Source organism: Anolis carolinensis, chromosome 1, assembly GCF_035594765.1.
Source record: "Anolis carolinensis isolate JA03-04 chromosome 1, rAnoCar3.1.pri, whole genome shotgun sequence".
In the NCBI taxonomy this organism is placed as follows: domain Eukaryota; kingdom Metazoa; phylum Chordata; class Lepidosauria; order Squamata; family Dactyloidae; genus Anolis; species Anolis carolinensis.
In genome coordinates, this window is record NC_085841.1 from 150,620,917 (window position 1) to 150,636,446 (window position 15,530).

General features: G+C 41.9%; 1 protein-coding gene across 4 annotated transcripts in view; it reads right to left on the reverse strand.

Moving 5' to 3' along the window:
- Window positions 1–1,074: 1,074 nt before the first annotated feature.
- The window catches only part of osr1 (odd-skipped related transcription factor 1), a 29,431-nt gene continuing 14,975 nt past the window's right edge, over window positions 1,075–15,530 (reverse strand). For all 4 annotated transcript variants that reach the window (XM_008118150.3, XM_008118157.3, XM_008118163.3 and 1 more), the window contains exons 2-3: window positions 7,936–8,616; window positions 1,075–2,210 (exon numbers count right to left, since the gene is read on the reverse strand). In XM_008118150.3, coding sequence (XP_008116357.1) covers window positions 2,075–2,210; window positions 7,936–8,582 — 783 coding nt within the window. In that variant the 5' untranslated portion in view covers window positions 8,583–8,616 and the 3' untranslated portion in view covers window positions 1,075–2,074. The remainder of the gene's footprint in view (window positions 2,211–7,935; window positions 8,617–15,530) is intronic.

Sequence of the window (15,530 nt, forward strand, 5' to 3'; positions counted from 1 at the left end):
CTTCCAAGTAAAGGAAATATGGGGAAATATTGGTTCTGCAGATGTTCTGAATTCCCATAATTCTTTGGCATTGCTCATCCCAGGTTGGACTTCTGGAAACTGAAGTCTAAAACTAGGTTGCTGTGAGTTTTCTGGGATGTCTGGCAATGTTCCAGAAGCATTATCTCCTGCTGTTTCTCCCACATCTATGGCAAGCATCCTCAGAGGTTGTGAGGTCTGTTGGAAACTAGGCAAATGGGGTCTATATATCTGTGGAATGTCCAGATGGGAGAAAGAACTCTTGTTAGCTGGCCAGCTAGCACCTCCCAACAAAGGATTCCTCTGGCAAGAAGCAGCCAAGCTTTGAAGCTTCAATGTCATTCATTGCTAATCAAGCTGGCCAAATGCAACATTCACAAATGCCTCAAACAGACAAGAGTTCTTTTTCCCACCCTGGACATCCCACAGATATATAAACAGACCTCACAACCTCTGAGGACGCCAGTGGTTCCAGCAATGAAAGCCTTTGACAACACATTGAAGTCTGAGACATATGGATAACCAAAGGCTCACCCACCCCTGAAATACAAAATTATAATTTCATGCAAATCCAATGGATAACAGTCATGTCGTCCTCCAGATATTGTTGGATGGTGATTCCTACCATTTACACAGCTGGCTAAGACTGCTGGTGGTTACAATTCAACCAACATCCAGAGGGGCACACTGTTCCTTCCCATCATTCCTCTACCTAGTCATCTAGTCCTCAATAAAGTCCATGGAACTTACCTCTGAATACACGTGTATAGTTTCAAATTCATTTTAGGGGTTTATTAAAAAAATGTACATCCCAAATCTCAATTATTAACTGTAGAGCTTGGATTACAAATCCCAACCTAGCCCAGTTAGTGTGGCTGCATGATAGCAATGGATTCTGCAAGCTCTCATCAAAGAAAAAATCTACTTTCCCAAGTTCTGATGGACAGATTCATTTTCCAGAAAACAATAGCAGCCAAGAGCATTGTACAATCATAGAAGAATTGGCTTTTGTTAAACATGTTTAACCTAGAGAATAAAATGTCACTTGACAGCAGCTTGCCTGTAAAATACCAATTTATTTTTTTAATACTTAAAAAAACCCAAATAAATCCAGTGATAAATGTTCATTATCAAGAATCAGCATAAAGTGCCAAATAGCAATAATCTTAACCAAAAACATATTGGAATGTCTCATATTTTTACACTGTTTCCCCCCCAAAAAAAAAATGACTTTAGATAAAGCTCTCAGGATGAGATTTGTCAACCCCACCTCCACAAATCCATTCGCTCCTCACCCGGACTCATGCTATGAACTAAAAGTACCACTCAGCTCCACCACCCCACTGTGTGCAGCAGTCTCTTGGATTTTGGATGGCTATTGCTTTTGCTTTGTTTAAAGATATCCACAAATTGCAAACCACTTCCCAAGGCACTAGAGCAGAAACACATACGCAAAGCTCCCCAGCACCACTGCCCAGAATATGTGGCAGAGGAGACCAAATAATCAGAGAGTGTGTTCAATGCTGTAATGGGGGCAGCAGGATCCCCGTTGGGTGACACTTTATGGGACCATTTTGACGAATGCCTCTTGTTTTCAAACTCAGTTTATCAGTGGTTTTCCTTCCCATCACAACAGCAATGCCTGAAAATCTGGAGCAAGTTACTGTTATGATTTCCTCTTCTGAAGCAGCTGAATTTTACTGTCTTCAAACAGTCAGACGCAAGCACACACACAAAGAAAAATGTATTTAAAAACAACAAAAAAAGCAAAAGCTTCAGGAAGCTACTTTCGGTGTTGTTTCGCCTCTGAACGTGAAGATTCCTCTTCAAAGCTTGAGCACCACCTTTTGACGGGTCATGCAAGAGTTGCACTCTGAAGCACCCAGGTTTCAAAAAAAGGCTGTGTTTGCATGTAAAAAGGGCTTGTGGCATTCATTTTCCTTTCCTTTAAAGATATTTAAATTAATCATGGTTAGTGCTCCCTGTTGTCTATGTCAAGAATTTGATCAAAAATATAGAATTTGGAGGAAGGTTAAGTTCATGGGGATGAGAAACTTCAGCACTTCATCTTGGAAGGTTTCAGTTCCTTTACTTGTGTGTGCAGCGTCTTGTGAACAGCAAGAGTCCTGGACTGACAAAATCCTTTCCCACATTCTTGACACTTGAATGGTTTTTCTTTGGAGTGGATATATCTGGGAAGAGAAAATAATAGAATGAGTTGTTGCTTTTTTAACAGCTTATATTTGACATCTCTACTCAAATACGCTTTTGTCTCAACTTGCAGGGACTTATGGTCAGAACTGGAAGGAATGGCTCCCATATACCAACAGGGAGCTGCTACCAGTAATCTCTGAGCTTAGCCCTCCTCCACCATCATTAGATTTGTTCCTCAGGATTTCATAAGATGTACTACGCAGATCTCAGGATTTCAAAAGATGCATTAAAAGTAGATTGATAGCACTATGTTCCTGCAGTATGAAATAATCCCTAGATATTTGACTCTGAGTCAGTGTATACCCCTGCTTCAACAGATGCAAGTGTACTATAGAATTAGTGCAATTTGACATCTCTTTAACTGCCATGGATCATGGAATCCAGAGATTTCTGGTTTGGGAAGGCACCAACACACTTTGGCAAAGAATACTAAAATATTTCTAAACCAACAACTCACGTAATTCCACAGCATTTAGTTAAAGTAGTGTCAAACTGCAACAATTCTACTGTGCAGGTACACCCAGAGAATTTCATTCCACACAAATTGTCCCATTCATTCAAAAATACAGCCCTCTTCTATGTTGTACATATGGAAATGCTGCCTCCATTGAACACAACAAATCACGTACAATCAGAATGTCGATTCCTCAAAAAAATCGTTGGATTAGAATGCATATCTTACACAGCAACATGTATGCACATCCCATTGTTTTTAATAGACTCAGAATACATGTCCTTAAGCAAAATGAATCATATTGCTTTCAGTGGTGTTTAACCTCAGGAAAATATGCCTAGGAAGAATTCCAAAAAACACATAACTGGAGGATAATTTATGTTCCTGAGTTCAATTGCATAATGCACATGTTGGGCCTTTTCGCATCACACCATTATAGCACTATGAGTCTACTTAACTGGCAAGTCTCCATACTTTGGAATCCTAGGCTTGTAGTTTGGTGGGTCACTGACTGAGAATTCTCTGACTGAGAATTCAAAGTACCAATCCCTAAATTACAAATGCCAGAACCCCTATGGTATTGCCATGGTAGTTAATGTGTCTATAATGGTATGCTGTGAAAGGACTCATTGATTCTCAGGCTGCCTAGTATGAAGTCCAAAGAAAGTAAACAAGGGTAATTCTCTGATATCTCCTGAATTGCTCACATTTAACTAAAACTAATTACTGAGAGGTTTTTTAAACATTATCAATGCAGCAATGTCAAGGTGAAAACTTCTTGTAGTTGTAACTGCATTCCTCCTTCCAAAAGCTTAGATCTATATGCAGGGCCAGCCCAGGATAATGTGCTGCCTGAGGCAAAACAGCAAATCACACCTCTCTCTCTTTTATCCAAATAAAGCTGAATAGTATCCAAAGCCAGTCAATTTTTGACACTTAAGACAGAAAATCTCCACATGTTTGCCAGTAACAATGCAGTTACAATAGAGTTAATAACTAAACATTTCATGACAAACAAATCCCATCTACACTGCCATATAAAATCCAAATTATTGCTTTGAACTGAATTCTATAGCAGTGTAAGGTAAAGGTAAAAGTTTCCCCTTGACATTAAGTCTAGTCATGTCCGACTCTGGGGGTTGGTGCTCATCTCCATTTCTAAACCAAAGAGGGGCTGTTGTCCAAAGACATCTCCAAGGTCATGTAGCCAGCATGACTTCATGGAGCACTGTTACCTTCCCACCAGAGCGGTACCTATTGATCTACTCACATTTGAATGTTTTCAAACTGCTAGGTTGGCAGAAGCTGGGGCTAACAGTGGGAGCTCACCCCGTTCCTCAGATTCTAACCGCCAACCTTTCAGTAAGCAAGTTCAGCAGATCAGTGGTTTAACCCGCTGCGCCAGCAGGGGGCCCTTATATGGCAGTGTAGACTCAGATAATCCTGATTATATGTCTGTGCATTGGTCCCTTCTACACTGCCATATAAAATCCAGATTATCTGCTTTGAAATGGATTATATGGCAGTGTAGATTCATATAATCCAGTTTGAAGAAGATAATGTGGATTATCTGATTTGATAACATGGATTATATGGCAGTGTAGAATTACATATAATCCAGCTCAAAGCAGATCATCTGAATTTTTTAATCACAGTGTAGATGGGGCCTCAGAATTGATTATTTGAGGCAGCTGTTTCAAACTATCTCTAATGGTAGGACTTGTTCTGCCTGCATCTGAGAAAGTACAGGCAGCTATCTCTTCTCATCTCTGAAAACAAGAATCATCATAAAGCTGCTGTTCAACTGAAATGGTTACTAACTTCTGTGGCATGGCAGTCTATAAATTAAAGAACGCTTAAATCCCATAGGAACTATTACTGGTGTTTTATTTTTGAAAGTTCCTTAGAAGTTGACTCATCCTTTCCTGCTCAGAATAACTGTCAGCAATAAAACAGGGAGTGCATCAATTGGTGAGAAAGGCATGAAACATTCAAACTAGAATAAATGGTGTCTTTTGCAGGTCACAGTGGGCTTTAAAGCCCACAATACTGGGCTTGTTCCGTGTGATACATCTGCACTGGTTTGAAACAAATTTATCATGGTTTCTTATTTAAAAAGAAAGGTAGGGATTATGTTTTTTTCCTCAACATTCGAAGTATTCTCCTGATTTCTTGGTTGACAGCCACTCCAGTCTGAAAATGATGTAAAGTAAGTGAACATAGCATTTTGCCCAACCAGAGCCCTTCAGATATATTGGAACACAACTCCCACCATCCCCGACCAGCCTAGCCATTTAGCTGTGCTTCTGTGGAATGAGGAGGTGTCATGACTGACATGTCTGGAAGGCAACTGTTGATGGTATAGTCTTCCACAACTTTTGTTAGCATTGCAAGGTCAGCCAACAGCCAATTATCTTTTGGTAGTATCTTTTTAGTCTGTACCAGAAGATATCTATTCTTGCAAAGTGGAAGGGGAGTATCAGAAATTCAGGGTAGAAATGAAAGGAGGTATTCAAAAACATTTGAAAAGCGGTTGAAAAATTCAGGTTTCAAATATGTGTAAATTCACATGTGATTGTTTTGTGCTGAAAATATTTCTGCACATAAATTTTCTATGCAAAATATTTTGTTTGCTGTACAAAAGAATGCTGTTTTCTGTCCAAATCTTTTACAGAATACATCCCAAATTGTCAGTAGGGTACAAAAACGGCATGCATTTCAAAGAATTTATCACAAAAGGAAGATAATTGTTTAAATTATGCATTGTTTCCTTCTAGAAGAAAATTAGTGAATTAAACTTCTATATCAGGGAATAGATATTTGTTTACCACCAAGACAGATACCTATTCAGAGTCCTACTCAATTTACCCTCTGTATGTCAAGTTATTATTATTGTTTAGGTTTTAATTGTTTGTTGACTTTTTTATGTTTTCATGTAGTTATGATGTTTTACTCATTGATCTGTATTTTAACTGTTGTTGTTTGGGCTTGTTCCCATGTGAGCCACCCAGAGTCCCTTCGGCGAGATGGAGGCAGGATACAAAAATAAAGTTATTATTATTAATAATAATAATCTTCATGGAAATTGTGGAGGAAACGACTGGTTATCTACTATACGAAGAAGCAAGCTTTCCTTTCTTGTTGCTAATGTAAGTGGTGTTTTACAAAGATCATGACTATTTTTGGCATTAACCATAGCATCCATGCTATAACAGTAAATGGAAGCAGTAAAGATGGTGTCTGAGAAGGAATTTGGGGCAAAGTTCTGGAAAGTGAACTCATTAGATTGGACCAGAAAACCATGAAACAGGTAGAATCGATGTATGTCATTTTGAAGCAGAGCAAATACAAATGATGGAACTGGCAAAACCGTATCTGACTATTTATTGTTTAAGAAAACCTTGTGAAATTAATGTGATTGCCATAAATTAACTTGAAGACAGACACACACGCACACACGCACGCACACACACACAAACCCACAACTACTCAAATCAGCCTTCCTGAACCTGCCACTGTGCAAAGTTTTTGGACTCACAACCCCATGAATCTTAGCCAAAGTGGTTTGGCAGTATCAGAGTAGGAGAAGACCAGAGTTCCCATCACATGAATTAAGTCTAGATCTTAAAACAGAGGTGGTCAACTAGCGACTACAACCTTTATCACCCATTACAACTAACTGTGCTGAACAGCACTGATGGAAGAATTTCTGGATAACTATAAGTTACCCTTCTTTTTCTAAAATTGCCAAACTCTGCCAATTACATCTTATAGATCCTGCATTTGTTTGCTTGTTTGCATTCAACTAGGAACTCTTTTTTAAAATATTCTAGAAAAAAAATAAGAAGCAATCACAAAGCAAACCCAACAGATGAGGAATAGGTTTGGGCCCGGATCAGTTTGACCGAAAGTGGTTTGTAATATTTGGTGGTCTGTTTCGTGTAATTCCTGAAAACAGAACGGGGAGGAGGGAATGAAAAAGCTGGGCAAAATGGATCAAGAGAGCTGGATTTATCTACTACTGGAGAGGATGGAGTTAAAGTCTGCAATATACCTGAGGCGGGGGTCTGACACATTTCCTGCTTTAGCCCTGCTGGGAACTCGCTTTCCCAGCAGCACTTGCATGGGACAGGTATTGAAAAATCTCCAGAATTTCTCTTGGAACATGATGTAAGTTGAAGTTTCTCTCTCTCTCTCTCTCTCTCTCTCTCTCTCTCAGCCAATAAAAAGCATGGTCATGTCCATGCTGATTGGCTGAGAATGGACACAACTGGTGACTACAATTGCCAGAACCCTTACAGATTGTCTTATTTTTGAAAATGTTATAGTAAAAACTTAAGATAATTCTAAAAAATCAATAGATTGGTAAATTATTCTAAAACTTGGCATGCCTGCAGTTGTAAATGGGGTCTAAAACTGAGGAAGGTTTCATGCAGATAGGCCTTAAAATGACTGAGGATTGAGCCTCTAAAGTTTCCCATTGTAGCCAATGGGCCAAATCTTTGCTGAATGAAACCTAACTTCCGGTAAACAGAATGAGGGGTTAGCTGAAAATGGATCCCAAAACGGTATGTCTTTTGGCTGAATTGCACAAGCCTAATAAGGAAAACAAAGGATATAGAACCATCGGATTTGTATGTGATCTCATTTCAATTTTTAAAAACCATGTTCTGGCAAATATATAAACAGCATAGAGTTACGTTTTTGAGTTTAACATGGGCCATTTATCAATGATAGTTAGATAATTCCATCTTTCCACCAAGTCCCCTAACTATAATAAAACACTTAAAGCATAAAATTACACTTTATTAAAATTCAATTAAAGCATAAAGCTTTACTATAAAGTATTTCATTTGTGTAAATAATTACTAAAAACAAAAAATCTCATTAAACCATGATGCGGAATGTGTACCTTTCCAGATTTTGCTGATCTACAATTCCCATCAATGAGCAAAGCATCCCCCCCCCCTTGCTGAGTTAAAAGCAAACTACATTTGAACTTTGAACTTCGTTTCCAGAAATTGAAGTGAGCAGAAGGCAAAGGGGAAAAGTGGAAGACATACAAACTGGGACATTGTGAAGTCATTTGAAAAAGTAGGATAGCAGAGGATTAATAAAGATGGTTTGAGCCAAATTGAGACAGTTGAAGGTTATGGAATAATCAATGACCACTGAGGGTGGGAGTTGCAGTTTAGCAACATCTGAAAGGCCACATGTTCTCTACTTCTGCATTCAAACCAGGGACATACCTGTGATCCCTCAAGTGATCTTGTCTTCTGAAGGCCTTGTGGCAAATGTCGCATGTGTATGGCCTCTCATCTGTGTGGGTTCGTTCATGGATCAAAAGGTTGTAGGACTTGGTGAAGTGTCTCCCGCAGAATTTGCAGACAAATTCCTTCTTGGTTTTGGAGGGTAACCTGCCACGGGTAGGTTTCTTCTCAGGGGAAAGTTTGGTGACATCAAGCAAGGAGCCTAAGCCGGGAGGGGAGCCTTGGCTCTCCATCTGTCCCAGTTTGGCGTGGTCCTCTTGGGTGGCTGCCACGGCAAGATTAGCAAAATCAAATCTGGGCTTGACTTTGAGGGGCACAGTGGCAGCTTCGTGCTTGGGATGGATGACATGGGGAAAAAGAGGGAAAGCTGGCAGCTGGAATCGGGCATCCACCAGGCTGGCGACACCAGGCACTTTGGAGAAGGAGGAGCGTGGCAGGTGCATGGCTGGGTAGCCCAGGGTCCATTGGTGAAGGTGGACAGCATGGAGAGCACTGAAGCCATATAGATTTGGCAAGTGGTCCGAAGGCACTGCAGGAAGGCCATTGAAAGCTTGAAGAAAGGAATAGTTGGTGAGTTGCAGGGAAGGGTGGATGGGCACCGGGGCAGGCAAAGTCTTGCTACCCATGATAGCGGAGAAGCCTGAGAAAGGAGCCAAGCACCTGCAGGAAAGGGAGGGAGGAGGGAAAGAGAGACACACACTCTTCATTACTGAGGGTGTAAAGTATGTTTTTTTAATATATATATTGAGCATTTACTTTGCATGAACACACTTGCCCTGAATAAAGAAGGCGGAAACTATTACAGCATATTGCTAACAGATCGAGATGCTAATCTGAAAGTCAAGAGTTCAAATCTTTGTCTGGGCAAAGGAACCAAACTCCACTTCCTCTCCCCCACCCTCCCACATGTTACTTTTTAAGGCTACAACTCAACATTAGGCAGGGAATGGTGCCATTTTTGGACCCTGGCTCCCTCAAATCTTCCAATCAAAATGATCAATGGGAATTGTAATCCAAAAGTAATCCTCTTCAAACTCTTCATTGCCTAAAAACGGGGATAAGAATACTGGCTTGACTGATTGATGGATTCCCAACACATCTGGCTGAAGTTGGTATTTTTCAAGATGGTAAAATTCAAAGACATAGAGAGTCATGTTAGGCCCTATTTACACTGCAATATAAAATCCATTTTATCTGCTTTGAAATGGATTATATGGCGGTGTAGAGTCATCTAATGCAGTTCAAAACAGATACTCTGGATAATATGCTTTGATAATCTGGAGTATATGGCAGTGTGGAAGGAGCCTTAGTCTGGATCAGTCTGCAAAAGACTCTTGTACCACCTTGAGAGAAAGAAGTTGGTAGCATAAGATTTTCTAGGCTTAAGTCTACTTTGTTAGATGCATGTAATGAAGAAGGCTTAAGTCTGCAAAAGATTATACTACCAATTTCTTTCTGTCAGTCTCTGAAGTGCTGCACAATCCCTTGACATACCAATTTGAACCTCACAGACATTCACATTGACAGACATCAATAAGTCTGCATGTAACCTCTTCTACACTGCCATATAAAATCCAGATTATCTGCTTTGAAATGAATTATATGGCAGTGTAGACTCAGATAATCCAATTTAAAGCAGATAATGTGGATTATGTCTATGTGATCAAAGTCCTTCCTGGGGGAGAGATAAAAAAAAATATGTTTGTTGAGATCAAAACAGTTGCCCACATCATTCATGGTGTAGTGATACACAGAATTAGTTCACTTTCTCTTATCCAAGACCCCTTCTGCATTGTCATACCTTAGGATCTGATCCCAGATTATATGGCAGTAGAGACTCATATAATCCAATCCAAAGCAGATAACCTGGGATCACATCCTAGGATATAAATAAGTACAGTGTAGAAGGGGCCCAAGTCTCAATTTTGATTCAATTCTTATTCAGTTCATAATGCTAGATAATCTTCATTGGGTCTCTGAAGAACAGCCTATGCTTTGCTAGATGTTGTGTGGTAAGGAGAGTGGAAAACAAACAAGCAAACAGCTTTGTGTTGCCCTCTAGCAGAGCAATAAATCAAGTTTTATTTTCCCTCTTGACAGATGTATTTCCCCTCTTGCCAGATGTGCCCATATCTGGCAAGAGAGAAAATAAAACTTGATGTATTGCTCTGCTAGAGCGCAACACAACTGTGGCAGCATCTACACTGTAGAATCAATACAGTTTGACACCACTGAACTACCATGGTTCAATGCGATGGAATGGGGAAGTTTGTAGTTTGGTGAGCCACCAGTCCTCTTTGGCAGAGAAGGCTAAAAATATTGTAAAACTGAAACTCCCAAGCTTCCAAAGCATTGAGCCATGGCAGTTAAGGTAGTATCACATTGCATTCATTCCTCAGTGTAGATAATTGTGTGCAGATAATTGTTTGTTTTGGACTCTGCTTATATTACTCCTAGCAAAATATCAGGTCTTTCCCACTGGCTGCTATAATTTTCCAGGGATCCAACGAGAGTTAATAATGATAATCCATAATAAAAGTAAAAATATGCAAGTATTTGTGTGGCTAAGATAACAACTTGCACAGAAAGGCTCCCACTTCCTCAAACAGCTATAGCTCCCACTTCCCAGGAGACAGCAATGGCCCTCCCTTCAATGACACTGCAGGTTATAGCAAGCACTGTAAACATGTCAAAAAGCCCTGTCAATGTCAACACATCACACTGCCCACCACTCAAGTGAAGGCTTTCCTTCAGGGACAATTTCATCCTCAATTTTCTGTTTTTCCTCCACCACAGACATTCCAGTGTTCCTTACTCTTTCCATTGGTGTGGAATTTGCATGTCTCTGTCCACTACCTCTCCCATAATCCTTTACTATTCTTTTCTATGGCACATAGCAAACAGAGGAATTGATCAGCCACTGAACATACTGGAGGGGTTTGGGGGACTGACTCAACATGATGGAAGTTGTAATTCACCCTGCACTGTGACCCCCACAGACAATAAACCTGGACCACATTTGGCAGCAGAGCCCCAGGTGGATTAGTGGGTTAAAGCCTTGTGACTTGAAGGATGGGTTGATGACCTGAAGGCTGCCAGGTTCGAATCCCACCCGGGGAGAGCTCCCTCTATCAGCTCCAGCTCCATACGGGGACATGAGAGAAGCCTCCCACAAGGATGGTAAAAACATCCAGGCCTTGCAGACGGCCAATTCTCTCCCCTGGGCCAATTCTCTCCCCTGGGCAACGTCCTTGCAGACGGCCAATTCTCTCACACCAGAAACCACTCAGGTTGCTCCTAACACACACACACACACACACAAAGCAGAGCCCCCAAAACCATTGCAAAATACTAGAGAGGTTTGGGGAGAATTGACCCTGATTTATAGGAATTGTAGGTACTAGGATTTATAGTTCACCTGCAATCAAAGAACACTTTGAAACCCACCAAAAAGGGAATTGGACCAAACTTGGAACACAGAACCCTCATAACCAGCAGAAAATACTGGTCTTTGGGGAAATCTTTGGAAATCTTTGGGGAAAAGTCACCTGGATATGGGAGAGTTGTAATTCACCTACATTTAGAGAACATTGTGAACCCAAAAGCAGAAGGATCTGGACCAAACTTGACACTCATACCTGATACACCCAAATTTTATTACAGGAGGCGTTTGGGAGAGATTGACCTTCAGTTTTGGGAGCTGTAGTTCACTTACAACCAGAGAAACTGTGACCACCCCCCTCACCCCCCCCCACACACACACACCAATGATGGACCATAATCAAATTTGGCACACAGAACCCCATGACCAACTGAACATACTGGAGGTGTTTGAGGGGAACTGACCTTCATTTCTGGGAGTTGTAGTTCACCAATATCCGTAGACACGGTCACCACCATCTCAATAGACCAAGACCACACTTGGCACACAGAACCCCCATGACCAACTGAACCCACTGTAAGGGTTTGAGGGGACTGACTAACCATGGTGGGAGTTGTAGTTTACCCTGCAGTTGGATCGCACACTGAACTCCACCGAAGCACTATGATGCAGCCAGAGCAAACTTGCCCAACATAACAAGTACTTATGGAGTGCCGGGGGTCAACCTGGCATGGTGTGAGTTGTAGTTCACCCACAACCGCATGCATTTTGTAAAATAAAAAAAATACTTTTTCAAATAACCCCAGCACTATATAAAACACTATCTTGCACTACAAGCCCCAAAGCAAGTCCAATACCCTCTTTCTTCCCACTTATTGGAGAGAAGGGGGGGGGCAACACGCGTTGGAAGCAAGGCACGACTCCCCTTTTTCCCAGCAAAAGGAAAAAACTTGCGTTTGTCTCGGCCAGAAGCTGCTGTTTCTGCCCGACGAGGCCTCCTTTCTCTCCCTCTCCCTCCTCTTAAACTCTGACCTCCAATTTGCTTCGGAAAGCGGAGGACAAGGCTAGAACAGGGCCGACTTCAAAGCTAGGCCTCTGCAACTCGCCTTCGGCGGGAAACGGCTTGCTTTTTCGAGGGCGGAAAGTTTGCTGGCTGGTCTTTGGCTCCTGGAGTGTGTGTGCCTTTAAGTCGCCTGTCGACTTCTGGACACCCCATGAATTGCATTGGACTTAGTTCAGGTCCTTGTTCCGAACGGGAGATCATCCTTGTCCAGGTCTTTACTGGGCGAATCTCACATCCAAATACCAACCAGGATTTAGTATCTAAAGTCAGGCTGCACCTCCTGCCTATGTTTAATTTATTACTTGGGAGTCAGAGCCATCTCATTGTCCTAGGCCACCGACCTCGAAGGAAGACAATCACAGGCTTCTCTTGTTCAGATGAGGTTTGTCATTGTATTGCCGAAGGCTTTCATAAACTGTATGGCCATGTTCCAGAAGCATTCTCTCCTGACGTTTCGCCCACATCTATGGCAGGCATCATCAGAAGTTGTGAGGTCTGTTGGAAACTAGGCAAGTGAGGTTTATATATCTGTGGAAGGTCCAGGATGGGAGAAAGAACTCTTGTCTCTTTGAGGCAAGTGTGAATGATGCAACTGGCCACCTTGATTAGCACTGAATAGCTTTGCAGCTTCAAAGCCTGGCTGGTTGGTGCCTGGGGGAATCCTTTATTGAGAGGTGTTAATTGGCCCTGATTGATTCCTGTGTGGAAATTCCCTGTCTTCTGGGTGTTGTTCTTTATTTGCTGTCCTGATTTTAGAGGTGTTTTTTTTAAATACTGGCAGCCAGATTTTGTTTATTTTCATGGTTTCCTCCTTTCTGTTGAAATTGTTCACATGCTTGTGGATTTCAGTGGCTTCTCTGTGTAGTCTGAAGTGGTAGTTGTTCGTGTGGTCCAGCATTTCTGTGTTCTCAAATAATTTGCTGTGAATAACGTATGTCTACCAGTAATTTTAAAAACTCTAAAATCAGAACAATAAATCAAGAACAACACCCAAGAACTTGGGAATACCAGACAAGAAACAATCAGGGCCGGTTAACACCTCCCAGCAAATGATTCCCCAGGCAGGAAGCAGCCAAGCTTTGAAACTGCAAGGCTATTCAATGCCAACCAAGGTGGCCAATTGCAACATTCACACTTGCTTCTAAACGACAAGAGTTCTTTCTCCCACCCAGGCTTTCCACAGATTTATAAACCTCACCTGCCCAGTTTCCAACAAACCTCACAACCTCTGAGGATACCTGCCATTGATGTGGGGGTTTTTTCGTGTTAGGGTCAACTTGAGGAACTGCAAGTTGCTTCTGGTTTGAAAGAATTGGCCTTCTGCAAGAAAGTTGCCCAGGGAACAACCGGATGGATGTCATTTTTTTTTTTTACTATCCTTGTGGGAGGCTTCTTTCATGTCCCCACATAGGGAGCTGGAGCTGACAGAGGAAGCTCATCCACACTCTCCCGGGTTGGATTCGAACCAGATCAGCAACCCAGCCTTTATGTCAGCAGTCCTGCCAGCACAAGCTAACCCATTGCTCCAGCGGGGCTCCTATAGATGTGGGTGAAATGTCAGGAGAGAATGCTTCTGGAACATGGCCATACAGCCCGGGAAAACTCACAACCACCCAGTTTGATACCGTTTTAACTGCCACAAGTCAGTGCTCTTGAATCCTGGGAGTTGTAGTCTGACTAGGCAGCAGCACTCTTTGGCAGAGAAGGATGAAACCCTTGCAAAACTACAGCTCCAAGGAAACCATCGCATTGAGCCATGGGAGTTCAAGCGGTTTCAACCCGTATTCATTCTACAGTGCAGATCCACCCTTTGTGTGTGTGTGATGGGCAGGAGAGGGTGCTCAAGGGAAGTGGGCATCCGACCTAAAAACAGAGACTTTCTTTCTTATTTTAGAAGGAGGGAGGCAAGGAAGGAGAAACGCAATCTGCTCGCCCGGGGTTTCTTAGGTTCCCGGATCATCGCACTCCAGAGCTACTCCGAATCCACCTTTCACACCACTTTACATAAATCAGCTTTAAAAAAGAGGGAGGGAGAGAGAGAGTAGGAAAATGGGGAGGAAAAGAGGAAGGGGAGGGGGGGAGAGGGGAGTCTCGCAGCTCCGAGGAATTCCATCGCATTGACCCAGAATAAACGGGGGTGACATTTGGCCAGGATTTGCCTTTTCTAATTGGATAAATTTGGTATAGTGGCAGATGGAAACAGCACAACCTGCCTCCAGACCACATCTCTCTCGCACACCCTTTTACACAGGCAGGCTCCATTAACTGTTTAAGGGAGAGGTTTGAATCCTACACTGTCCTATATCTCAGGATCTGATCCCAGATGATCTGCTTTGAACTGGATTATACGAGTCTCCACTACCAGATAATCTGGGATAAAAAGATAATTTGGGATCAGATCCTGGGATATAGGGCAGTGTGGGAGGGGCCCAAGCGGCTCTTTCCCAGATAGTTTTATTTCTACAACTCACTCACCAACACAATTGAAGCATTCTCTCCTGACGTTTCGCCCACATCTATGGCAGGCATCCTCAGTGGTTGTGAGGTCTGTTGGAAACTAGGCAAGTGGGGTTTATATATCTGCGGAATGTCCAGGGTGGGAGAAAGAACTGTCTGTTGGAGGCAAATGTGAATGTTGCAATTGATCACCTTGATTAGAATTAAATGACCTTGCATTGATTAGAATTAAAAGACAAGTATCAACTGTCACAGTAATACAGAATAAAAATTGAATGTCATTCAACATATATTTAGTTCAATGCACCAATATGAATACAAAAATAAAGTCATTGCTATACAGTAAGACATAAGACTGTTACGTCCACAGTAAAAGCAATATTTTTCATTTGTAAGATGAATTGACTCCTCTTCTCATACACATCAATTGTTTTTATTTCTTTACTAAGGAACTCATCACACTAGATCTCACCCACTTTAAATCCGCTTTAGGGAGGGGCCTTTAAACAGCTCAGCCAGACAGGTTCTGGGCCTCACCAAACCACAAACCCCAGAATTCTACAGGAGGCAGAAACCAGATTTAAAGTGGATTCATGCTCCAGTGTGATGAGGCATTAAGAAATAGTAGACTCCAAAATGACAACCGTTTTTCGACTCAAAAGTGTCTTCATC